General features: G+C 39.2%; 1 protein-coding gene across 2 annotated transcripts in view; it reads left to right on the plus strand.

The window, feature by feature from the left end:
• LOC143784497 (sodium channel protein type 2 subunit alpha-like) overlaps positions 1 to 26,055 on the plus strand; it is a 230,078-nt gene that overhangs the window by 165,666 nt on the left and 38,357 nt on the right. For both annotated transcript variants that reach the window (XM_077272796.1, XM_077272795.1), the window contains exons 15-17: positions 4,246 to 4,419; positions 5,047 to 5,406; positions 6,333 to 6,818. In XM_077272796.1, the coding sequence (XP_077128911.1) occupies positions 4,246 to 4,419; positions 5,047 to 5,406; positions 6,333 to 6,818 (1,020 nt within the window). The remainder of the gene's footprint in view (positions 1 to 4,245; positions 4,420 to 5,046; positions 5,407 to 6,332; positions 6,819 to 26,055) is intronic.

Here is a 26,055-nt window from a genome sequence, read left to right on the forward strand (position 1 = left end):
ACCCACATTTATTGTAGATATTCCATTGATGCCCAATATGGGATCAACCCTTTAATTCAATGTGAATTGCACCCATTATTTGAACTCACAGAGTGATCTGTATGCATCACTACATGCAAATTTGCCATAACATAAAGCATACTATCCAACTTTCAAACATTTTCCTATGGAAAAATTAACATTTTTTTAAGGCATGAACACTCCCCTTTTTCAAACCATGCCCAGTTCCCAACCCCCTAATTGTGTGATTGGATGCTAGGGCTGAGTTTGCTGACACATTCAGGGAGTTCTGACTTTAGATGCTCCTGCAATGACTCAGAGATTTGCAACTCTTCCAAGAATTTAGAAGATCTTCTCCTTTTCCAGAGGCCTACACGATGTTCCTGAAAAGTTGTCAAATATGATTTAAAGGTTGCCTTTGCGCTAAGGCTCTAGCACCTTCTCATGTAATAAAATAGAATCAGCAGTATACCAGTAATTAGAGGCAAAACTTGAAGTTAAGGATTTGGGTATTTTTGCAATTTTTTTTGTTCCAGTGCAATAATAATAAAGAGTAAAAAAAAGAATTAAGCAACTTTGCAAATAGTTGTGATATATAACATTCTACTGTGTGTACATCTACTATTCTGCTCGTTGTGTTTCCATGGTTACAGACTACAAACAAAGCTAAATGTAGTCTGACAACTCACAACTCACTGACTTCTGCCTGCCCTATTTTTCTAACCTACAGACAGGAGGGGCAAATAGAGCAGAGAAACACAGGACTCCAAAATCAGACATGGCACGGAGACACATAACTGCACAAGAGCCAAATACCCCAAACTGTAAAATATTAGAAATAAATAAAACTATTTTTAAAGCTCCCTTCTTTTTGTAGATGCAATTTAGCGTACGCTTTATGTTTTAGGTGCATTGGAGCAATGATAAAACACAATCAACCCTTTTAAGCATCTCTTACTGCTGTCTTGGCAAATTATTAGCTTATTTTTAAATGTTCTGATATAACAGGAAATTATACTGATTTACTCTCTATTGCATGCGCAGCACTGGATGAGCTCTGTTATCTAGAATATTGCCCAATTTATTTCAGTGGCTGTATTGGGATGGCAGAGGTCACCTTTAATTATGACATGTAGAAAGGCACAAAGTGCTTATATGGCAGATCCTGCAGTTCTTGATGCTGTGCACAGAGAAATGTCAGCACACAGCAAATCCATGTATCGCCAGTGCAAAATATTGTTCTACAATACTTTATATCTGCATGTAATATTGCATAGTGCACAGTTCACACTGGCTTACATGTTTAAAGGGAGTTTGTCACCCCCACAATGCATATTAAACTTTCTGTACGGTGATATAGGGGATTTATGACTTAAAACAATCATGCTAGCACTTTATACTTCAGTGGTAGAGTGCTTGAAAAAGAAAACACTTTTAAACCAAATGCAAATGAGGGGCTTCGGGAAACCTTTGAGATGGCCAAAGGCACAATCGGGAAACCTTTGAGATGGCCAAGGGCTCAATTGAGAAACCTTTGAGATAACCAAGGGCTTAATCGGGAAACCTTTGAGATGGCCAAGGGCTCAATCGAGAAACCTTTGAGATTGCCAAGGGCACAATCGGAAAACCTTTGAGATGGCCAAGGGCTCAACTGGAAAACCTTTCAGGTGGCCAAGGGCTCAACTGGGAAACCTTTGAGATGGCCAAGTGCTCAATCGGGAAACCTTTGAGATGGCCAAGTACTCAATCGGGAAACCTTTGAGAGGGCCAAGGGCACAATCGTGAAACCTTTGAGATGACCAAGGGCTCAATTGGGAAACCTTTGAGATGACTAAGGGCTCAGTTGATTATTATGCCCCAATCAATTAGCATTTTGGGAACTGCATTAGCTTCTGATTGGCAGCACTTTCCCAGAACAAGCGCTGACTGAACTCCAAGTAAATAGTACAGAGGCTCATTGCTCCCAAATATGTCATGTTAGAGCAATACCCCTATGTTTCTCCAAAAATTCACCAAGTATTGCAATAAAATTATTTCTAATACTGATGTTGCTAGAAGAAGTTTGGTACTTGGTAGTTTGAGCTCTGACTGGGGAAATTTTGTTTGTATCTTTTGCTTTCCGATTGCTGATTGTGTCTTACTCAGGGGTGTAACTATAGCTTGTGTTACAAGCTTAGCAGAAAAAATGGACCCACCTCCGCTTAGAGCTGAGTGACAGATGGTGGTTATAGAAAAATATGGAAGGGAAGAGCAGAAGGGGCTGGAGGCAGATGGGTAGTATATCAAGAATAGGTGGAATATACGGGATAAAAGTACTGACTCAAATTACCATGAACTTTTACCTATCCTGTACCCGCTTGCCACAAGTTTTGGTATGCAGCACAATGTTGTATCCCGACCATACTGCTTAGCGATGCTGTGTATATTGGTGATTCGTGCTGAAGTATAAGAGTATACACTTCAGATCATCATTATGGACAAATAGAGAACCGAGATCACACTCCCCTTCCGCTATACAGATAGCTGGACACAATAAGTCCCAACTCAAGAACCCATTTATGAGCCCAGAGATCTTTTCTGGATACGAAGCTCCCACTCTGGCAGGTTCAAATAATCTTTGAATTATATAGACACCCATTTATTTAGCTTCCACTGGCAGAATAACCTGTGTGCCGGGGGTTACCAGGAGAGGACCCATACACAGAGGCATAACTACAATAGGTACAGGGGTTCACACCAGGGCCCTGGAGCCTAGGGAACCTATATAAAAAGAATAATACTATTAAAGACTTATAATTATTTGGGTTCCCGTTAGAGTTTTTACATTGGGGCCCATGAGCTTGAAGTTACGCCACTGCCCACAGAGATCCACTGATCACGGGCATCGGCACATTAAAAAAAGGGTTGCTTTGTATAAGGACCCCTGTAATATTGGATCATGTCTCCGGTTTATCCAGAATCCTCTCTATAAGTTTTCATTTCCTCATCTGCCAGCAAAGATTTTGCGCTATGTTTTATCCTTTTATACCAAAGGCATGAAAAATTAATAGACCGCAGTGCACTTTGTGTGCCGAGTAATTAGCAACCACACTTTGGCTGAGGTTGTCAGTTTCATTGTTTATTCTCCCTTTCGTGTACTTTGAAGAGATGAATTATTAAATAGATTGTCATTTAGTACGGTACCTCCAAAAATATCCAAATGACAGATCAACACACTTATTGCGAAATTTAGCAGCTACAGTATTTACAGTATGAACAAATTTTATTTAGGTTGCATTGTAATAATGGAATATTACTGCTAATGTGAATATAGTATTCAACCTTTTGTCAAAATCTACTATATATTTAGGAAGGATGTGTGCACAGGAGTGGGCTCAGTAATTAAGACCGATCCATCATGCGCAGGTTCCAGCTACGTTATTGTATCTGAGAATAACTGGGCCGATCACAACAGTTTAAGTTCTGAGATGCCGCTATCAATCGTTACATCAGAATTTAGGTGCATAGGAATGGGGGATGGTGTCGCTTCCCATATTCATTGACTCTCCCACGATGAGTTTTTGGTGTGCTGATGGGTTGTCATGGCAGACAGGAGTTCCGAGGATGTATTTTTTACAAGGCTATCTTGTTCAAGCCTATGATCTCCGCAGGGACTAGGGGTATGTCCATTTGTTTGGCTGATACACAGTCAGTCTTCTGTGGCCACCACGGTCACTAGAACATGGGACACATGTCCCAGTTTGAATAGAGTAGACATATGTACACATCACCACTCCATTCAAAATGTGTGGGACTAGGCGACTAAAATGTTCTCCTACCTCCGTCAGTCCCATAGAGTTTTTAGAAATCAGTACAACTCTACCAAAGGCTGACGCTATACATGGAATATAAGATTTTCTCTTTTGTACTAAACCTAGCCATACTAAATCCATCTATGTCAAAGTGCTACTTTCATTATGCAATTTCACATTGCATTTTCCATTTTTAGAACTGAGAAGAGACCACGGTGTTAACATTATGTTCTGGCACAGTGCGGAACAGAAAATGCAGAGATTGCTTTTCTTTTCTGTTTTTATTGCTTCATTTTTTTCCAACTTTGCTACAAAAGACACAGTCACATTTTTTTTAGTACAGTCATAGTAAAATCTTGCTTTTGCTTATTAGGCTTTATAAGTGTTTGGATCCATGTATGAAATATTTTGTTTTTTTTTTATATTTAAATGTGCCATTTTTTTTTCTTCAAAGGTCTTTACAGGTATTTTTACGGCTGAAATGGTATTTAAGCTGATTGCCCTTGATCCATATTATTATTTCCAAGTCGGATGGAACATATTTGATAGTATTATTGTTTCCCTCAGTTTGATGGAACTCGGTCTTTCGAATGTCGAAGGGTTGTCAGTTCTCAGATCATTCAGATTGGTAAGTTTATGAAATGTATGCAAATGATTGTTTGGAATAATTATTAAACAGTTACTAGTGATAAGATGGAAATACATGTTCACAGGAAACTGGAATGACCTTTATGAAGAATGTAAAGACTAAGGCAGAGTCATTAATTTGCGAGAGTGATCTTTAAAAATTGAGATACTGTTCAAGAAGGGCAGTAGTGGGGTGGCCACCAAGAAAAGTCTTATAGCCTTAAAATCAAGGGCTGTTATTAGAGAGACTGGAGAAAAAAATGTCATTAGGGTACTTTCACAAGTCAGAGTTTTATAGGAGAGTGGCAAAATAAAGTCATTGTTTTTGCAAACACATATGACATCTAATTTCTGACATCAAATTTGAATAAAATACATACTCCAATAAGACCAAAATTGGGCATTGTGTGATGATTGAAAAATGCAAATCTAGGATCTGATACTTCTGCTGGTTAGAAGGGTGAATAATAACTCTTTTTCTAATTTAATACCTTTCTGAATCCTTTTCGTAATATTTTATTTCTTGGATAAAGTGAATCAATGTAGCCATCTCTCATGACATGAAAGCAATGCAGCTGAAAGAAAGCAAGTAAAATGTAAGAGTAACACTTTGCTTTTCCTCCTTTAGCTTCGTGTCTTCAAATTGGCAAAATCATGGCCAACCCTCAACATGCTGATTAAGATCATCGGTAACTCAGTGGGAGCTTTGGGAAATCTGACCTTGGTGTTGGCCATCATAGTGTTCATCTTTGCCGTAGTTGGCATGCAGCTGTTCGGTAAAAGCTACAAGGAATGTGTCTGTAAGATTGCTCCCGATACTTGTACTCTTCCTCGCTGGCACATGAATGACTTCTTCCACTCCTTCCTGATTGTATTCCGAGTGCTATGTGGAGAATGGATTGAGACCATGTGGGACTGTATGGAGGTGGCAGGACAATCTATGTGTTTAACAGTGTTCCTGATGGTGATGGTCATCGGAAATTTAGTGGTAAGTTATGTCATTGAAGAACATTCCTAAAAATGTAATGGGGTGCTTTAGGTGTGCTTATGCATGCGAAAAGTGGTTATTTCTGTATCAACTTTCCAGTGAACAAGCCATGGGAGAAGAAGTAACTCTGTCTTAGTGTGGCATGTTATTTTAAAGTACAGGGAGACTGAAGTTGGCCAGTTCCAGCTAGCTTCCGAATGTTGGTAACAGGCTGACATTGAGTCTCCCTGTGCCATGCACTCCTTGCCTAAGTAAACGGCCACACTGGGTCAGCAGGGGTCAATTGCAAATGTAAGTTTCGTGTTTTACAAGCACTATACAATTTACCCATTTATGAACAGGAGATTACCCCTTTATCAGATTCTTATCGTTACTAGAAAATCACTGTTTACTACACTGTTCCATACTTTTTTTGTGGCATGCTGCTTAGGCAATCACCTTTAAGTCTATCTGGTAATAGAACCCAATAGACATGTTTAACACATACAGTACAGACCAAAAGTTTGGACACACCTTCTCATTTAAAGATTTTTCTGTATTTTCATGACTATGAAAATTGTACATTCACACTGAAGGCATCAAAACTATGAATGAACACGTGGAATTATATACTTAACAAAAAAGTGTGAAACAACTGAAATTATCTTATATTCTAGGTTCTTCAAAGTAGCCACCTTTTGCTTTGATGAACCTAAAAAATCTAATGTGAATAGGACTTAAGATTATGTCAATCTCCTAGAATAGGTCCAAATTATCACGTGTGAGTAGGGCCAACTGAAGAATCCCCAGAACTTTTGTTGGGCCTTAAATTAAAAAGGGCAATTTTTCGAATTTCTATACCTGAGTGAAAAAGTAGCGTTTAGTTTATATTCATAATATTTAGCAAATTCCTGATGTGTTGTCTTATCTTTTAATTGCTTCCGTAGGTGTTAAACCTGTTCTTAGCTTTGCTGTTGAGCTCATTTAGCTCTGACAATCTTGCTGCTACAGACGATGATAATGAAATGAATAATTTGCAAATTGCTGTGGCCAGAATGCACATTGGGATAGCTTATGTCAAGAAGAGCGTACGCGAGTTTATCCAAAATGCATTTGTCAAAAAAAAGAAGGAATTAGAGGAAAACAAACCCCTTGATGACATGCAAAACCAAAAAGACAGCTGCATATCCAATCATACCACTGTGGAAATCAGCAAAGATTTTGACTACTTGAAAGATGGGAATGGAACTACTGCCACAAGTGGAATCGGTAGCAGCGTTGAGAAATACATCATTGATGAAAGTGATTACATGTCCTTCATACACAACCCAAGCCTCACCGTAACCGTACCTATCGCTGTGGGAGAATCGGATTTTGAAAACCTGAATACAGAGGAATTTAGTAGCGAGTCAGATCTGGAAGAGAGCAAAGATGTAAGACTGGCATTTTCTTTTTCTTATGGTGGTTAGTTTGAAACAATCCTATTGTAATGTATTTTATGTTCTTATATGCAGTATTCAGTAGACATGTTTTATCATCCAATGATTTTTGTGTAAGTTACTCTCTAAAGCTGATTCTTAGTTACTGGATGGGTTTTTTTTCGCATAAAGAAGGGTGAAACAACTGTGCGATGTTCTTCTCCTCTTCTTCCTGAACATCATTTTTGGGCCTTTTAGGGTTTGTTGTCTTGACACGTGATCAATGTCATATCCAGGCTTGCAAGGTTTCAATGATTCACTGAATTGTTGGTTTTGCTGTAGGTCAGATTGGGGGAGGACTTCCTCCTCTTCTTCCTGAATATAATTTTCGGGTTTCTTCAGGTTGCACCTCATTGACCAGTTGAGGGATTCCCACTGTGCCTCTGTAGATTTTTTTTTTATCTTTGGGGTAGGGTCTGTGAATATTCCTTCATAAATGGTTTGTTGGAAGTTAGAGGTAATTGTGTGTTGACCTCTTACCCGATTTGCATTCCTTCACGTGCACCGTTTTGACCTGTTAAAAGGTTGTGTGCAGTGGTGAGCAGTTCATATTTCACCATTGGGAGCCCATAGTTTTTTATTCCAGATAATTTTAACCATGTGGCCTGGTAGCACTAGTGATGTTGCTAGTGTTGTTGTATTACAAGGAATGGACACAGACAGAAGAGGGCTCATGTGCAAGAACACTATATGGGTCTTTAGCAGTCCAATAGCTTATCATAATATACTATTCCACATCCTTTGGAGGTGGTAGTGAGCCCCCTTGGCTGTTGATCTTTGGGCGGCTGCAAAGGTTACACCAATTTTATGACTATCCATAGCTATTTCCACGAGTCCACACTAAGGGCATAATGCCACAGGCATCCAGCTTACACATGTGATCGGAAGGAAGTAGACTCCAGTGTAGAGGGCATAACTGTTAGGGTTCTGTTGGATTGTGAGGATGGTTTCCATAGTTGATAGGATGTGTTCAGTTCTCTTCCTCCTTTACCTGTGTAAATGGTGTTGACCCCAGAGCCTGGTAGAAGTCTGTCTATATATCGGTGTCTGTCTTGGATTTACTTATGTCACATCCAGATCCTTTTATAGACACATATACTGCACCTAATGTGCGGTGATCAATCACATACTAATGTAGTCAGTGCTCATTTAATAACATTAACCTATAGCATTTTCCGGTGCCAGTGCCAAGAGCGGGCAGTCATGTGACCGCAAGTATGCAATTTGCAAACTTCCAGCCACATTCCAACTAGACATTGTCCAGCCTCTGTCAATACACTTGTAGTGACTGAGGCCACAGCCATCCGATGGTTGAAACACTACTGTTTTCTTACGTTATCTGTTTTTTTAAACTTGTATTTTTCAACCTTTTATAGATCAGACTTAATGGGTTGTCCAGCCTTAGGTTAGAAGTCTGCAGTCACTCTACGTGAGCATTCTCCGGTGCCAGTGCCAAGAGCTGGCAGTCATGTGACCGAAAGTACACAATTTGCATTCTTCCGGCCACATTCCAACTAGACTGTGTCCGGCCTCGGTCAATGCACTTGCAGTGAGTGAGGCCACGCCCATCTAATTGGAACATGATTGCATGTGTGCAAATCACATACTTGCAGTTTCGTGCCCACTGCTCCCAATGCTGTGACCGGAGAATCCTCACAGCTCACAGTGCACATGATGTGAGGTTTCACAAGTGAGCAGTCACATAGAGGGACTGCAGACTTGTACCCCAAAGCCAGATACCCCTGTAAATTTAATCCTAAACATACATTTCTATGGTGGCTGAGAGCTGATACTTTTAGTCTGGGACTGGGCCAATATCCATGGCAACTTCCTATGCTATTAATATCAGCTGTATGCCTAGCCTTTGCTGGTTATTAATGATACAGTTACACTATATCATCTTTTATTTGGTGTCCCCATTTTAATAACCAGGAAAGGATTAGTATACAGCTATGAACATATATTAATAGCCTGGGAAGCTCCATGGGTATTATAAAAATCTGTCTCCAGCTGAAGGAAGTCTATTTAAAAAAAAACTCATGTAAAACATTTATGTAAAAACAACTGGGACGAAAAAGTCCTCAGATGCCAAGCAAACCTGCTGAACTCCATCTGCTGGTTAATAAAATTTTGAGGGACCCCACACCATTTTTTTCAGAAAATAATTTATTAATAAAATCCATGTACAGTAAGCTACACAGGCAAAGCACTGACTATATATCTCAATTACATATTTATGTCTGTTTATCTGTATCTATCTATGTGTCTGTATACATATGTATCTGATATATATAAAGAATATTTCCTTTGAAAACTTTGTTTAAATTACATAGAGAATTATTCTATGTAAAAGCTCATGTGAAAATCGCATTGCAATCGAATCATACTGTATTTGCATGTATATTGGATGTCATTCGGATGCTAGGTGATAAAAATCGCATTGTACTTGCAAGAAAATCACTGACACTTGTCCGATTTTTCTGGACCGATATCGGACAGGTTTTTTTTTACAGTAATGGGTATGAGCCCTTAATATAAGTCTGGAATTACTCTGTGACTTAAATTATATAAACTACTTTGGCTTTTTATTTACTTAAATTCATGTATTTTATGCTAAAAATAATTTAAAATCATTTCAAACATGAAAAACATAAAAAGAGAGAAATATAAACAAGACACTGTCCCTCATTCACCAAGTTATTATAAAATAAGTTCCCACATAGGTCCGACGCAGTCCAGCTTTTTTTTTTTTTTGAGAAATTGGTGAACCAGGGAAAATGACATTTTTCCAAAAAAATATTTTTTGTGTGTATGTTTTATTTTTGACAATTTACAGCTGACATCAACCCAAACTACCATAACCCCGATTGCCACCGCACCAGGGCAATCGGGAAGGCAAAGCACCAGAGTTGGCTCATCTCATGTGATGTGCCACTTCTGGGGCAGCTGCAGGCTTGTATTTCTAGGGTGGGAAGGGCACAATAATAAGGGACCTTCCCAGCCTGATAATATCAAATCACGACTGTCTGCTTTATCTTTACTGGTTATCAAAAATAGGGAGGACCCCATGTCATTTATTTTATACTCAGATGTCAGCAAACCCTTTGACTAAGGCTAATATGACAAGATAAAATTGGACCAATTATGCAAATCACACTCTGATCAGAATTTAATCAGAGTGTGATCACAGTGTGTAAGTGTAAGGAAATTGGACTGCACTCAGATGTCATAATAATGCAGTCTGATGTTTCCCACTCACTGATTGACTTGCATGGCCGAGTATGATACGAATCAGATCAGTTTGCAGTGGATTTTTTTCTTGGGACCGACTCTGTCCAAGGAAAAAAGCGGACATGTGCTCGGCCCCATAGAATAACATGGGGACAAGTGCAATCCAACATTTTGTTGATGCGGTCAGTAAATACGCTTGCCTGCAACTGCCCTAAAGTAAAATATGGTGTACAGCTCTACCTCCATAATTGTGGATGAAAAGCAGCACATAGCGCTCGTGTGTTAAGAGTTTTCTTTAGAGATGTGCCATAATGGAAATGTTGTGTGGTGTAAAGGTGTCTTTTATCGTGACATTGATATGTCGCTAGTATACAGAGAATATCCACAGCGCTCGCTCCAAAGGAGAAGTTCTCTTTTCTAGTCACGGTTGAATTAAATCTGGGTATTGTTAGACCCGATATGCTGGCGGGTAATCATTTATCAAGTGATTGATCATATATCACGGGGAGATTTGGAATGCAGCAATGCCCTTTTTTGTCCTTTTTATGTTTTGCTCCTTGCACGCTCTGTAGAAGGCAATCTCTGTTGTCCATGCAGGGTCACATATTTCATCTTAGAATCTAACAAAAAGGGGGCATTTCTGAATAAGTTCCCAAGTAGTTAACTTAGGAATATTAATGCCAAAATACATTAGAGTAATTTGACTTTTATGAAAATTAAATATTTTTTATTTTAATTTTTGCTCTCTTCCTCTAAACAAAATTTGTGTAGTCTAATAATTAGATCCAATTAATGCCAGGAGTTTTAAACTACTACTATACAGAGTTAGGGCTCTATCACACGTCCTGAAATTTCCAGTACTGGAAAAAAACAGTACCGGAGGTATCCATGTCCGTGTGTATGAGTGTTTAATACATGTGGTATCAGTATCACACGTACTGGCACCTGGGAATCAGCGGAAAAATACACTGGAACCCACATCACTTTTTTAAAAAATGTAGCAATTTTTAGGGATCAGCGCTAGCAGGGGAGAATGTTGAGAGTTGTATTCAACTGATAACAGCGAGAGCAGGCAGCGGCTGATGAGAGTATTCATAAGCCGCAGCCTGCTTTATAAATAAATAAAAATAAAAAATATGTGGGTTCCCCTGTATTATTGATAACTAGCCAGGCAACACTGGCAGCTGCGGGCTGCAGCCCTCAGCTGTTAGTTCTAGCAAGGCTGGTTATCAAGAATAGAGGGGTTCCCACACTGTTTTTTTACATTATTTAAATAACTAATTTTAAAAAATGACATGGGGTCCCCCCCATTTTTGACAACCAGCCAAGCTAAAGCAGACAGCTGGGAACTGGTATTCTCAGGCTGGTAAGGGGCCATGGATAAAGGTGCATCTAGTACATATGCCAATTCTGGCACTCTGCCAAGCTCTTCCCACTTGTCTTGTGGTGGTAGCCATTGGGGTTCATATTTGTGGGGTTGATGTCACCTTTATATTGTCCGGTGACATCAAGCCCACGAATTAGTAATGGAGAGGTGTCTATTAGACACCTCTCCATTACTAATCCTAGATTTGCATAGAAATTTCTCACTGTGAACTACCGTGAAGTTACTGACTTTTTCTCACAGTGCTGAGGTCACTGCAGTTCAGCCCTTACCAGCTTGAGAATCCCAGCCTGTAGCTGTCTGCTTTAGTTTGGCTGGTTATCAAAACTGGGGGGACTCAACAACGTTTTTTTTAATGATTTATTACAATCATTTAAAAAAAAACAGCATGTGGACCCCTCTATTCTTGATAACCAACCTTGTTAAAGCTGACAGCTTAGGTTTAAGCCCGCAGCTGTCTGTTTTGCATGGCTGGTTATGAAAACTTCTGGGGAAACCACATCAATTTTATTTATTTATAGCGAAGGTGGCGACTGATAAATACTCCCATCAGCTGCCACCTGCTCTCACTGTTATTAGCTGCAGCAGGTGTAGGTTGATTGGAGTAGCAGTCCCATCAACTGCCGCCAGCTGTCGCTGTTAACAGTTGACAACTCTCAACATTGTCGCCTGCCAGTGCTGATCACAGCGTGAGTAGGAGACAGTGATGTGAGTTTTCTTCAGCACCCAGTGCCGGGGAACAGCATGAACAGTAGCGCTGATTCCCAAGCACCGGTACATGTCACACTGATGACACACGGATGTTATAAGTGTGCACGTGTGCAGGACATTTTGCATCCCATGCTACTGTTAAAAAACGGAAATGCCAGCGAGTTTTGCCCATGGACACATGGTCCATGGAATCACACTGATATGTGCACATCACCCATTCAATTGAATGGGTCTACGTGTGTAAAGTGTCTCTGGCACATGTGAAAGCTGTCACCACATGTACTGGACAAACTGATGTCTGAAAGACCCCTTAAAAGGAATCTGACCCTGAGTTTTTGCTACCCCTGAAAAAAAATGATGTAGAAAATAGTTGTTACAGCAAATCTAAGGCTTTGTCTAAAATTTAGCCACCCACTGTTTATGTGAAGTATGTGTTCTCCCAGATGACAGAGATATTTTCTACCCTGAGTTGAAGAATTATCCCACATATATTAATTTTGACACAACTGAATGTCACTCATATCTTGAGAGAACTTTGTTTGCTTGGTTCCCTGAAGAACGTCTTTATCAAGAATGTGTCATCAGAAAATGACCTACTGTTTAACCCCTTCACGACATGCGCAATACGGCGCATGTTGTGTCCCTCACTTTATTGTGTTATCTGTGAAAGGAATTGGAAATCCAGCAAGGCATATGTGGTAAAATTTAGAAAAAACTTTATTATCAAAAATGAATAACATTCAAAAACAGAGATGGAGTCACCAGGGGCACACTGTCCAAACTTTGATGTGGGCTCCAGCGCTGAGCCCGCATCTTTCTCGACACATGTCAGCTGTTTTGAACAGCTGACATGTGCCTCTAACAGCCTGGGGTAGACTCCCTATCCACCCGCGGCTGTTAAACCGTTAAATGCTGTTGTCAATTTCTGACAGCAGCATTTAATGTGATTGAGCCGGAAGCGCATCACTAACTCCGCCCATCGGTGACCCCGTCACATAATCGCGGTCACTGATGGGTCAGCATGACAACCAGAGGTCTGCAGCAGACCTCTATGGTTGTCATTGCCAGATTGCTGTGAGCGCAGCCCAGTGGTAGGCACTCATAGCAAGGGAGCATTTCTGCTATACACAGGCAATCTGATCATTGCCTGTGTCTAGCAGAAGTGATAGGGTTATCTCAGCTTCTAGTCTCCCATGGTGACTATTGAAGCAAGTGAAAAGTGAAAAAAAATGTTTTTAAAAATATTTAAAAAATTAAAAAATATAAACGTTGAAATCACCCGTCATTCGCCCCATTCAAAATAAAACAATTAAAAATATATATATATATACACATATTTGGTATCGCCGCGTTCAGAATCATCCGATCTATCAAGCTGTAAAAAGAATTAATCTGATTGGTAAATGTAGTAGCAAAAAGAATTATGTTTTTTTTGGTCGCCGCAGATTGCATTAAAATGCAATAACGGGCGATCAAAAGATCACATCCACACCAAAATAGTATAATTAAAAATTTCAGCTCGGAACGCAAAAAAATAAGCCCTCGCCCAGCTCCAGTGAGTGAAAGATGGAAACGCTACGGGTCTTGGAAAAAAAATCCAATCTACGTATACATGTTTGGTATCTACAAACTCGTAAAGACTGGAAGAATCATAATGGAAGGTCAGTTTTAGAATTTGGTGAACATGGTAAAAAAAAAAAAAAAAAAAAAGTTGTGGAATTGCACCTTTATTGCAATTTTACCGCACTTGGAATTTATTTCCTGTTTTCCAGTAAACGACTTGGTGAAACAAATGGGTCGTTCAAAAGTACAACTCGTCCTGCAAGAAACAAGCCCTCACATGGCCATATTGATGGAAAAATAAAAAGTTATGGCTCTGGGAAGAAGGGGAGCGAAAAACAGAAACGCAAAAGCAAAAAAGGGCTGCGGCAAGAAGGGGTTAATTCAGATTTTTATGTTAAATAAATATTAATTTACATTTTTTTATTTCGTTTTTTGTTTTCCATATAATAATCTATTTTAACCAAAAATCAGAAACCTTGATATTTTTTAGACTGGCTAGTAGGGCTATTATGAGGCTCATACTTTGTTCCTTTCAACAGACACTTGCACATAGAGAGTCATAGACTCAATCTGATTTTTTGTCTTGTACAAGAGAGCTTTTCAGGAGGAGGAGGTGAGCTGTGACATCTCCTTTTGTGACTGGTGGATCAGATCCTATGTTATTTATTGTGTATTGATTTGTGTATTTATTGTGTATTCCGTAGGATTTCACCTTTCATTGAAATCCTGTCTGTGATGCTAATGAATTTGAAAAAACTGACCGTCACATCCATACATAGACTAAGTGTGAACAGGTGCTGAACCTAGAGTAACCAACTCATATATAGTCAAGTAAAAAAGGCAGCACACTGCAGCGCTAAGACATGCAAATATGAAACATGAAAACTGAACTGCAATACTGCACTAGAAATATGAAAAATGAGAGCGTTTAGCGCATAAAAATGGCCAATTTTATGTGTACCTGATAGCCCCTTTACGGCATCTCTCATATATCAGGTCCTACGCTTGCCTACCTCGCTGAGAATAAACGTCTCCATGTGAATGGGTACCTGTGAAAACCTCTTCCTAGACTCATATTCTCTCTCTCTGTGGAGGGGTACTGGACCTGCTGCGATTAAAACACCTGGGCTAGGAGGCGGAGTGCTCAGTCAGAAGGCTAAATAATATATTTGAAAAAACTGACCGTCACATCCATACATAGACTAAGTGTGAACAGGTGCTGAACCTAGAGTAACCAACTCATATATAGTCAAGTAAAAAATGCGCTAAACGCTCTCATTTTTCATATTTCTAGTGCAGTATTGCAGTTCAGTTTTCATGTTTCATATTTGCATGTCTTAGCGCTGCAGTGTGCTGCCTTTTTTACTTGACTATATATGAGTTGGTTACTCTAGGTTCAGCACCTGTTCACACTTAGTCTATGTATGGATGTGACGGTCAGTTTTTTCAAATATATTATTTAGCCTTCTGACTGAGCACTCCGCCTCCTAGCCCAGGTGTTTTAATCGCAGCAGGTCCAGTACCCCTCCACAGAGAGAGAGAATATGAGTCTAGGAAGAGGTTTTCACAGGTACCCATTCACATGGAGACGTTTATTCTCAGCGAGGTAGGCAAGCGTAGGACCTGATATACGAGAGATGCCGTAAAGGGGCTATCAGGTACACATAAAATTGGCCATTTTTATGCGCTAAACGCTCTCATTTTTCATATTTCTAGTGCAGTATTGCAGTTCAGTTTTCATGTTTCATATTTGCATGTCTTAGCGCTGCAGTGTGCTGCCTTTTTTACTTGACTATATGTGATGCTAATGAGTCTGCTGAGCAGTCATCAGGACAGAACCAGATGTATGAATCTAGCATTAGGCTCAGTTGGCAATGTGAAAATTTCAAGATCTTTTTTTTTTAGTGGTATGAAAAATTAAAAACATAAAATAAATGTAGCATAAAAGACAGATTTAAACAATAGTGTTTTTAATTTTGCTGTTGACACATTCCTTTTAACACATATCCTGTAATAAGACCTGCCTGGGAGAGGTGCGTGATTGGGATCATTCAGTACAAAAAATAGGCTAGTTTTTCTCCTTTCTAGTCCTCAGGAAACTCCACGGATCAAGTTGTGAGGGTTTTCTAAGTTTCCTTCCTGTGATAAATATTTAGGACTTAACCCATTGAGTTTACTGGAGGAGCACATTTTGAAACTCTGCTGTAGACTATAGGGTACATGTATTAAGACTGGCGTCCCTCCAGGCTCATACAAAAATGTAACATGTTACACATTGTGCCACCAATCTGCCGCTTTCCTTCAACATGGCTTGGGTATCCCGTGGAACTCCCATTGCTTTGAGGGAGCAGGAGGAGTGCATCAGACTACCAGTTAATAGTCACAGATTTTAGCTGAAGTATGACATTCCTCAAAAGTGTTCCAAAAGGTGGCCCAAAGCAGGTAATAAATTACTAGAATTAAGCAAAAAGAGTAGCAGTACCCGGACCTCCGGCCATATTGTTGGTCCATGACCACAGGACCACACCCCTGAAAATTTCCACCTACCTACCGGAAACCCCAGCCTCTTTCCTGATTTGCAGACTTGGTAAGGGGTCATCATTGAAGCATGATGCGAGCAAGGCGTTACGCCAAGCCTACTAGTCAGAAGTGCCAGGAATGCTAGCTGCTAGGATGAGGTTTGCAAAGCTTTGGTCCAGCATTCACGAACTAATGTTGTGGCCACTGTACTAGAGTCCTGCAAATCTTATTGCTTAACTCTGTAAATTACATGATAAAGTTTGGAGGGGTCCAACTATCCAGGAGAGTGATAATGGCATGCTGATTTGTTCTGTTTTTAGCTGCAGACCAACTGAGAGGTGAGGCTTATTAAAGGTGGGTTTGGTTTAGCAATCTTGTTTTCCTATTGTATGACCGGATAGAAAGGGGGGAGGTTCCTGCTGCAGCCAATTATGTTATAGCTAAATATAGGGTTGTGAGGTAGAGGAGAGAGACATTGCTGATCTCTTGTGACAGACAGACCAGATAAGTTGTCTCCATAACTTTCTCAGTTTTTAAAACTCCAAGAAAATTTGAAGATCAAGGGAGGAATTTCTGGAAAATTAGTTTTTTTTGTTTACTGTTCCTTTAAAGAGGACTTTTCAATGGATATTTCATTTAAACTGAATACCTCAACCAATTAATGCTGCTTTACCGATTCTGGAACAGTTTTTCTTTTTTTATGTGCCTCCTTCTAAAGTTATGCTATGCTTCCCCAGTAAAAAAGATGACATTTTTCCAGCCAACCAATTGGGATATTCCACAGAAATTTTCAGTGGGCGTTTGTTTTTTCCTCTCTGACATTGACCAATCAAAACAAAGAGAAGTTTGGTGGTGTATGCTCAATTGGTTGGTACGAAAATTTGCATTTTTATTACCAAGAGACATAACTTTGGAATGGAGGGTCACAGAAAAAAAAGAAAATATATTCCAGAATCAGTGGTGCAACTCAAATTGGACTACCCCAGTTTAAATTTAAAAAAAATCCAAAGAAAGGTCCTCTTTAAAAGCAGCTACCACCTGTATCATAAATGATAGATTAGTGGAAATGTGATCTCCTGTAATCTCATAATTGTGATTACAAGAGATTATTAGTAAACATGGGAACTCTTTTTACTTGTGGGAAAATCAACTTAAACAAACAAAGTCAAATGGCTGCCACAATTTACCAAACCTGGTTCTGGGTTTGAACATAAAACTCTGCAAGATTGCTTTAGAGGTTTGAGTCATTCTGTGCTAACACAATAAAATCGACAAACAGCTCAACAAAACTTCATAAATCACACGTATTTTTCCAACAGTGGCACTAAAGGATCAATTTGTGTCGCACCGACAGCACCAAGTACGGCATTCTTAGAGAAAGTCTACTATCGTGTGATACTATCAATCCAGGTAGCAACCAAGCATGTGACTGAGAGGTTCTCCTGAGATCTAAAATAGCCTAATGTTTGCATAGGAGCAAGAGTGGATCGCTAACAATGATTAACGCATCCAAGCCTTGTACCATAATAGTACCAAAAATAGCTGATAGTAGTAATGCAGCACAGGCGCGGTGCTCACCCCATCATTAGTGGGTGCCAGCTGTATCACATTGTCAACATTCTGCTGTTGCAGCTGTTAATTGGAGATCAGGTATTTCGCCAGACTTATGTAAGTTCTGTATGCTGAGGTTTATAAACTGCATACCTTTATGTATGTGAAAATGCCATAAAACATACCAACTTACCTATCTACATTCCTACATTGTTTTCCATTGTCATTTGCTGCTCTTCGGTTCATCTTGGCGGGGTTGGAACGAAACCTAGGAGGATCATGACTGAAGCGGTCAGCATCCCATTCAGGCTTAGCCTACTTGATTTTGGGTTTGCCCTTTTTAGTGATTCTTGGCTTGTTTATTTTTTTCCCCAATCCTGTGTCACTAGTCCATGAGTACTCTAAGTGTGCAGAAGAAGGGTGAAAAGGTGAAAAAGTAGCTCCTTAATCTCTTAGTGCAAGTAATTTTAACAGTGTGTCCATGCTGGGGTCTGCAAGTGTGGAAGAGGCTCAGGAGCTGATCTTGCTCCACATGTCTCTGCTCCACTTGCTAATGTTTAACCAAGTAGATTCAATTTCTGACATTGACTTTTAATAAAGTGTTCAACAATGCGATCAAAGGGTAGCAATGGGTAACCTTTGCAGTTGAGGTGCTTCTGAAGGTCCCCATGACTGCTATCTTAGTATTCCTGTGAAGCTCAGAGATATGCTGGGCTTCATAGAAGATCACGGCTGACAATATACACTGCAATACTGTATATTGCAGTACATAGAACAAGCAATCAAGAGATCTGAGTCTTAAAGTACTCTAAAGGGAGTAAAAATTAAAGTATCAACCCCTTATGCTGCCCTTCTTCCCAGAGCCATAACTTTTTTTTTTTGGGGGGGGTCAATATGGCCATGTGAGGACTTTTGAACGACACCATTGGTTTTAACATATTATGTACTTGAAAATGTGAAAAAAATTCCAAGTGCGGTGAAATTGCAAAAAAGTGCAATTCCTCAGTTGTTTTTTTTTTTACTATATTCATTAAATGCTAAAACTGACCTGCCTCTATTATTCTCCAGGTAATTACGAGTTCATAGACATCAAACATGTCTAGGTTCTTTTTATTTAAGTGGTAAAAAAAATTCAAAAATTTGTTTAAAAAAAAAAAAAGGCTCCATTTTCCGAGACCCGTAGTGTCTCCATTTTTTGTCATCTGGGACTGAATGAGGGCTTATTTTTGCACGCTGAGTTGACTGATACAATTTTGATTTAGATACAATGTTTTGATCGCTTGTTATGGCATTTTATTGCAATGTAGTAGCGACCAAAAAAATGTAATTCTGACGTTTTTAATTTTTTTCTTGTTACATCGTTTAGCAATCGGGTTAATTATTTTTTTATATTTATAGATCGGGCGATTCTGAACACGGCAATACCAAATATGTGTATATTTGATTTTTTTTAATTTCGATAAATTGACTTGGACATTCATCAAGACAATCCTTGTCCATGTACCCATGAATATGACTGTACCGTATAAAGAGGGCTTCATCATTTGCTAAGTAAGACTTTGTTGACATCACGCAATTGCCCTCTATTCTACCTATGTGCTCCCATTTAGGGCTGTAATTAGTCCCATTGTATAGGAATACAGATAGATACTTTGACCATATATATCTTTTGTAAAAAAAAACATTTTTATTTGTCATATATAGTCCTTACAATTAGTGTAGTCTGTTATACTATTTCATACCATTTTATATCCACCATATACCAGCCCGACATAGGCCGAAAGGTCAAGATAATGTAATACATTGTTGACCATTCTGGTGGGTGGCTTTCATTGAAGAAGGGTCTGTCGTCATTTGACAAGTGACTACTGTATTTCATTCACATTCATTTACTGTAATTTATAACATTGCTGCAGGTCTATCAGTGTGACAGTGCAGCTGTTCTGTTTTATATTCTGGGACTTATGGTGCTTTCCAGGCATGGAGCTGGATGGTTAATTCCTGAATATGAAATCAGGTTGGGAAGGTGGCGCTAAAATGGCTTGTTACTCTAAGTGGTGCAGGGTTGTAGGACTTGGAGTGTAGGCAGTGAGGTGCAACACCAGCAATATACATGGTACACCAAAGGGAAGCGGGAAAGATACAAATATATAAAGCTGATATAGGTGCGCTGCCAAAGACGTTAGTGAGGATGCGATAATTAAAATAAGTACCTTTTTATTTAGGATCAAAATCACAAACCAGTTTTCAGATCCGGACCGGAGCCTTCATCAGGTGTTATCATTGATTACACCTGATGAAGGCTCTGTTCCGGAGCCGAAAATTGGTTTCTGATTTTGATCCTAAATGAAAGGTACTTATTTTAATTACCGCATCCTCACTAACATCATTGGCAGCGCACCTATGTAACCTTTATGTATTCTTGTATTTCCTGAATTTAGGTTTCTAATTACTAAGAAGAAGGAAAAACAAAAAGGAAGCTCACTGTATTTGCTTGATCCTTCCAGGGCTTGGAACAAACATCACTGCCAAAGACGATAGCTATGAAAATAATTAGAAAGGGGATCCAGCTTAACGGATAAAAAAAATCTTCAATTTTATTAACGCATTATTAAAAGATTTTCACATGCATCAGTGCTTACAAGCATTGTGGTCCTTAAATTGGAATATTAAAACATTAACATGTTTCTGGTGCACTCTGTGCCCTTACTCTTGATGCGTTAATGTTTTGAGATTACAATTTATGGACCACAAATACCTGTGAAAATGTTTTAACGTGTTAACAAAATGTAAAAAAAAAATTTATGCATTGAGCTAGATCCACTTTCTACTCATTTTGATTTCTAATTCCTCCCTTTTGTGAACCTTTGGAGAGGCTTCACACTATATAAACCACAAGCTTCTTGTTTCCAGTGCAAATTCATGTTACTCTGGTTCACTACTGGTTTCTTTGCTTCAGCTTTACTGGGTTGATTCCTGTTTCTGTCCTTGGTGCAAGTTTTTGACTATTCTGTTGCTTGACAGTTTTGTTCCTGTTTCTGACCTGGTATTGACTCGATTTCCTGACTATCTTTTTATAGCCTGCTCTACCGGCCAGCAGCTACTCTGTAGTCCCAACCCAGTGGCCCCCGTGAAAGTTCAAATCCTGTACAGGCTGACAAGCTACCACGCACAGTTCTCCATGACATAAACAGTATATTTACTATTAGTAAACCTATTGGTCAAATTGGGTACTAGTACACTTAGACTTTTCTGACCTTTACCTTTTTACTTTGACCCATTTGAGTTCGAATAGATATATGTGTAAAGTATGTCAGACACCCAGACCGGGGGAGTCTATAAGATAGTTCTAAGTGGATTACTGCTCTATCCTCTCTGCCAAGTTAATATAAAATCCTCTCAGCACATTTTCTGAGCTGTTTTAATGCTGTTGTATTATAAGGTAATTACTGTCTGTCTTGTAGTATTGGCTGTAGGATAGCAACTGCTGATTCGCTATAATCCAATTTTGCAGGTTTTGTTTTTTTTCCTGTGGTTTTTTTATCCAAGGCAGATCCCTTTTAATTTGTGGGCTACAGGATACCCTGCCAGTGCTTTGTTAGAAATCACACCTTCGCAAGGTTGAATGTACAGCTGGTGTTGCTCTAGGCACCAAATCTAAATGCTCCTCATAAGAATAGGCAAGAAGAGTGACATCTTTCTAGAGCACCGATAGGGCAAAGCAGGGAAAGCATTTTTATCAAGTGTGTCATCTTTAGTCCTATCTACCTAGCCAGGGGCAATAATTTTTAATAGCAATTGCACAATTAACATCTCGTATATCAGTGTATCTTTGACTGGCATTGCTAATTTGCTGAGATTGGGGTTATGACCCTATTAATTTCTATTTCTTGCCCTAGCTGCCCCTTTATTGTCCTGTATATGCTGAATTTGGATGCATGTACACTAAACTCTGCTCATATTTTTTTGGGGGGTGCCATTATTTGCTTTTGTGATATTTTTAATGCATAACTCATAAAATTACATGTTTTTCAGTGGAGATTTTTTTTTCTTGTGGTTCTAATGTAGAATAGTGCTTGTAAATGCAAGCAATGCTTCCAGTTTACTACTTAATATATTGTTCAACCATCCTTGATATATTAGCATATCTATATCATAAGATATTTTTCTCAGAAAATTATTGCAATTACACATGTTTTGTTATACACATGTTTATTTCCTTTGTATGTATTGAAACAAAACAAAAAAACAAGGAAAATTGGACATAATTTCACACAAAGCTCCAAAAATGGGCTGGGTTATATTGTTGGCTTCCTCAACTTAATATTTGGTTGCACACCCTTTGGAATAAATAACTGCAATCAATTACTTCCTATACCCATCAAGAAGCTTCTTACCTCTCTCAACTGGAATTTTGGACCACTTTTCTTTAGCAAACTGCTCCAGGTCAATAACTGTGCTGTGGTGTGCGGTTTGTCTCCTTGACAAATTAGCTTTAGTAGGGCCTGTTGCCACTTCGCTGAAGCAGTGCTGCAGAGCTTCCAACTGATGTGTGCTCTGAGATAGCATTAGGATTAAGAGGAGCACGAGGGGTTGCAGGAACTAGTGTAGGAGATGGAGGAAGCCCTGATAGAAGTAGGGCCATCAATCCTCGACATCAGTATCACATGTGACGTGCCAGGGTGGGACTCGGCTCCAACCTCCACAATATTTACCCAGTGTGCTGTAAGTGAAATGTAGCATTCCTGGCCACAAGCGCTTGTCCAAGTGTCAGCCGTTAATTGGACAATCCCAGTAACTTCATTGGTAAGGACATGAGTAATGTTCCTGGACATGTGCTGTACAAGGCGGGGATGCCACACCAGGAGAAATAGTGTCGGCTGGTGATTGAGTATCGAGGGACCAAATTTGTAGAAGGCCAATTTTGGTTTTTATTTCCAACAAATAAAATTGCACACAAAGCAAGTTCTACAGTATGTATGACAGTAGTACATTTTTTAACAACCAAATTTGTACACCTGTAGGCGGCCAGTTTTTTTTATTTCAAACTAACAAAAGTGAACACAAAGCAGGTTCTACAGTATATACGACAATAGCCAATTTTTTGAACAAAAATATTTTGTGAACTGCACCAGCTCGAGTGTTTTTGAAAAATTTTAACCCACCGTAAATTTTTTTTGAAGGTTTTTTGAGTTTTATATGCCACCGTAATATAACAAGAACCACGTTAAACTGTACAGATGAGTAATTGAATCCATAAAAAATGTAACCCTTTTTTAGTTTTATATACCACCGTAATGTAACAATGACCATGTTAGACTGTATGGATGAATAATTGAATGCATAACTCTTTTTTGAAGTGTTTTGGGGAGTTTTATATACCACTGTAATGTAACAAGAACCAAGTTAAACTGTATGGATGACCAATTGCATCCTTAAAAAAATGTTGGAACTTTTATTGGAGTGTTACATACCACCAAATGTTAGCATAAAGCACATAATACTGTATGGATGAGTAATTGAATCCAGAAAAACTTTTCGATGCATTTTTGGAGTGTTACATACCACTGTAATGTAACAACCACTTTAAACTGTATTGATGACTAATTGATTCCAGAAAAAATCTTTGAACGTAAATATTTTGACAGTTTAGTTGATATACAGTACGCGTACAATCATAAAGGCTTTGCAGAAAGTGCAAAGGAAGGAAAAAATTATAATCAGGGTCATCGATAGACCCGCAACTGGCAAGCCTCATTCATGTATTTTTAAAGTATAGTTGCTGTAATCCTACACTTATAAAAGCATTGCAGAAAGTGAAAAGCCAGGAAAAAATTATAAGGAGTCATCCAGTCATCCATAGACTCCTGACAGGCAACAACTGGCAGGCTTCATTTAAATATTGTTAAAGTGTAGTTGCTGTACTCCTTCACTTATAAATGCTTTGCACAAAGTGCAATCCTCTTTAGGTGTCCGCTTCTTCTTTTCCTTCCTCGGGAGGCTGGGGAGACTGCCTCCACCTGCTTCCTGGGGCCCGATTCCCATGAGGTGCTAATAACCCATCTCGAGCTGCCTCAAGTAGCCTCTTCCAGGCCAGTTCATTCCTCAAGAAAGGTTCATCCTGCTCCCTTCCTTCTTGGATCATACCCACCGCATAGCAGCAATGTTGCCCCTCCATTTTGAGGAACATGACCCTGGTTCCAGCCGTCAGCTCTTGAAGCCTTCAAGGCAAGTGTTCTATCTCTACTGCCTGATGGTTGAACGAGATGTGATGACAAGTCCCAAACTCTTTGTTATACCCCCATCAATTTTTCAATGCTTTTTTGGAGTGTTACATAACACATAAATGTACCACAAAGCATGTAGCACTGTACTCATGAGGAATTGAATCCAGATTTTTTTCAATGCTTTTTTGGAGTATTATATACCACCAAAATGTTCCACAATGCAGTTAGCTGTTAGTATGATTTTTCAGAATAAGCACAAGTATCAATGCTAGAGGACTTTGATTCATTCAACTGAGCACACACAGCCCTGGACAAACTCTCTGCCTCCAATAAGAACTGTCCCTGAGCTGTGTAATGTCATCAGTGTGCCAAGCATGGTGGCACCTGTCCTTTTATAACCCCTGATGATGTCATACAGCCAGCCAATCACAGTAATGCCACTACCAAGATGGCTATGGCATTACAGTGCCTCTTAGGCAATCCATGCATGCTTATTGGCTGTGTAACAGGTGCCAAACATGGGGGCAGGGATAAGAGTTTCAAATTCGAGCCCTGGCTTATGCTCGTCGAGTACATCCAAGCACCCAGATTCTTGAGTGATCACCGAGCATGTTCGCTCATCCCTAATTATTTTCTGATGATAGCTTCCCCTTAATTGGTTTTATTTGTGACATACACTGCAATTGCATCTCTGGGTACATTATTTTTTTGTTCAGCATGCAGTACAGTTTTGAGTTCCATAATACTTTTAGTCCCATTAGGGGATTTTAACATGTTATCCCTTGGTTGATCACAAAACACTTCAATATTTCTATAAAATGCTCTAGCAGCCTATTAGACTCTCTCTTAGGAACAATTTCAAACATGGTAGATGACTTGATGACCTGTACTAGTCCATGGCTGCCATTGTATCTAATTAAACACCATTAGGCTTAAAGAGGCTTTTCCCCCCACTATAAAAAATTACACTCTATAGTATCCCAAAATGGCACCTAAAAACCAAGGAGCTAATTCATTAAGATTGGTGTTGTGCTCACCAGTCTTCATGAATAAGCTGGCTGAAGTACTTTATTAAGAGGCTCACATTAGTTAATGAATTAGGTACATCTGTTAACTAACTTGCGAAACTGGAAATGTACGGCAGTAGGGGACTGAAGTGCATTTGTGTAGTAAGTTGCGCCACTGGTGGAACCTTTTATGAATTTGATGAGCTTACGTAGCTACATACCATCCATGTTACACCCATATTGGTGTAGCTTTCGAAGACTGGCATGTAAATGCCAAATGTCACAATATTTTTGAGCAATTTCCGAGTTGTACAAAAATATTCTGTTTTACCTACAAATTCTGGCATGAACACCTTAATAAATCAGGTCCAAAGTGTTAGAATGTGGATAGACAAAATTAAAAACATTCCTTCAGCTCTTAGAGTAATTAAACTTTAAACATACCAATAGACCCCCACCAATTGCTTAATAAATTTCCAAATATTGTGCAGCCTAGCAGACAGGAGTACACAGCTCCTGTCTGAGCGTGCACACAGAGTGGTGTACAGATTCAGTATAAAGCATAGGCTATGTAACCCCAGCCAATCTGCAAGCAACCATATTGTAGTTTTCTGAAACACAACAAATGACTTACTCGTAAGAGCAGCAGGAATAAAATAAGAGCAAAAATTGGACACTTTGACCCAGTGACAGGTCCACTATAAAGACAAGACAAAAGGAAATCTGTATCATCAATGACTGCCAAGTAATATGTCTTCATATACAAGCAATGAATAAAGAAAAGACTCAAGAAGAAAATAAAACATCATCCGTATGTTAGTAATTTGATCTATGTACAGTCTGAGACCAGGTGCAGCTGTATGCCAAAATTAGAATGCTCAAGTGTTCTCGATAGAGCAGAGTCATCTGAAAATAAGAATTATTAAATGTGATACAGAAAATGCCCCTCAGTGCATAAAAATGGGAAGAAATTTCTATGCTGAGTTACCAGTGCTTGT

Source organism: Ranitomeya variabilis, chromosome 7 (genome assembly GCF_051348905.1).
Source record: "Ranitomeya variabilis isolate aRanVar5 chromosome 7, aRanVar5.hap1, whole genome shotgun sequence".
Classification (NCBI taxonomy): domain Eukaryota; kingdom Metazoa; phylum Chordata; class Amphibia; order Anura; family Dendrobatidae; genus Ranitomeya; species Ranitomeya variabilis.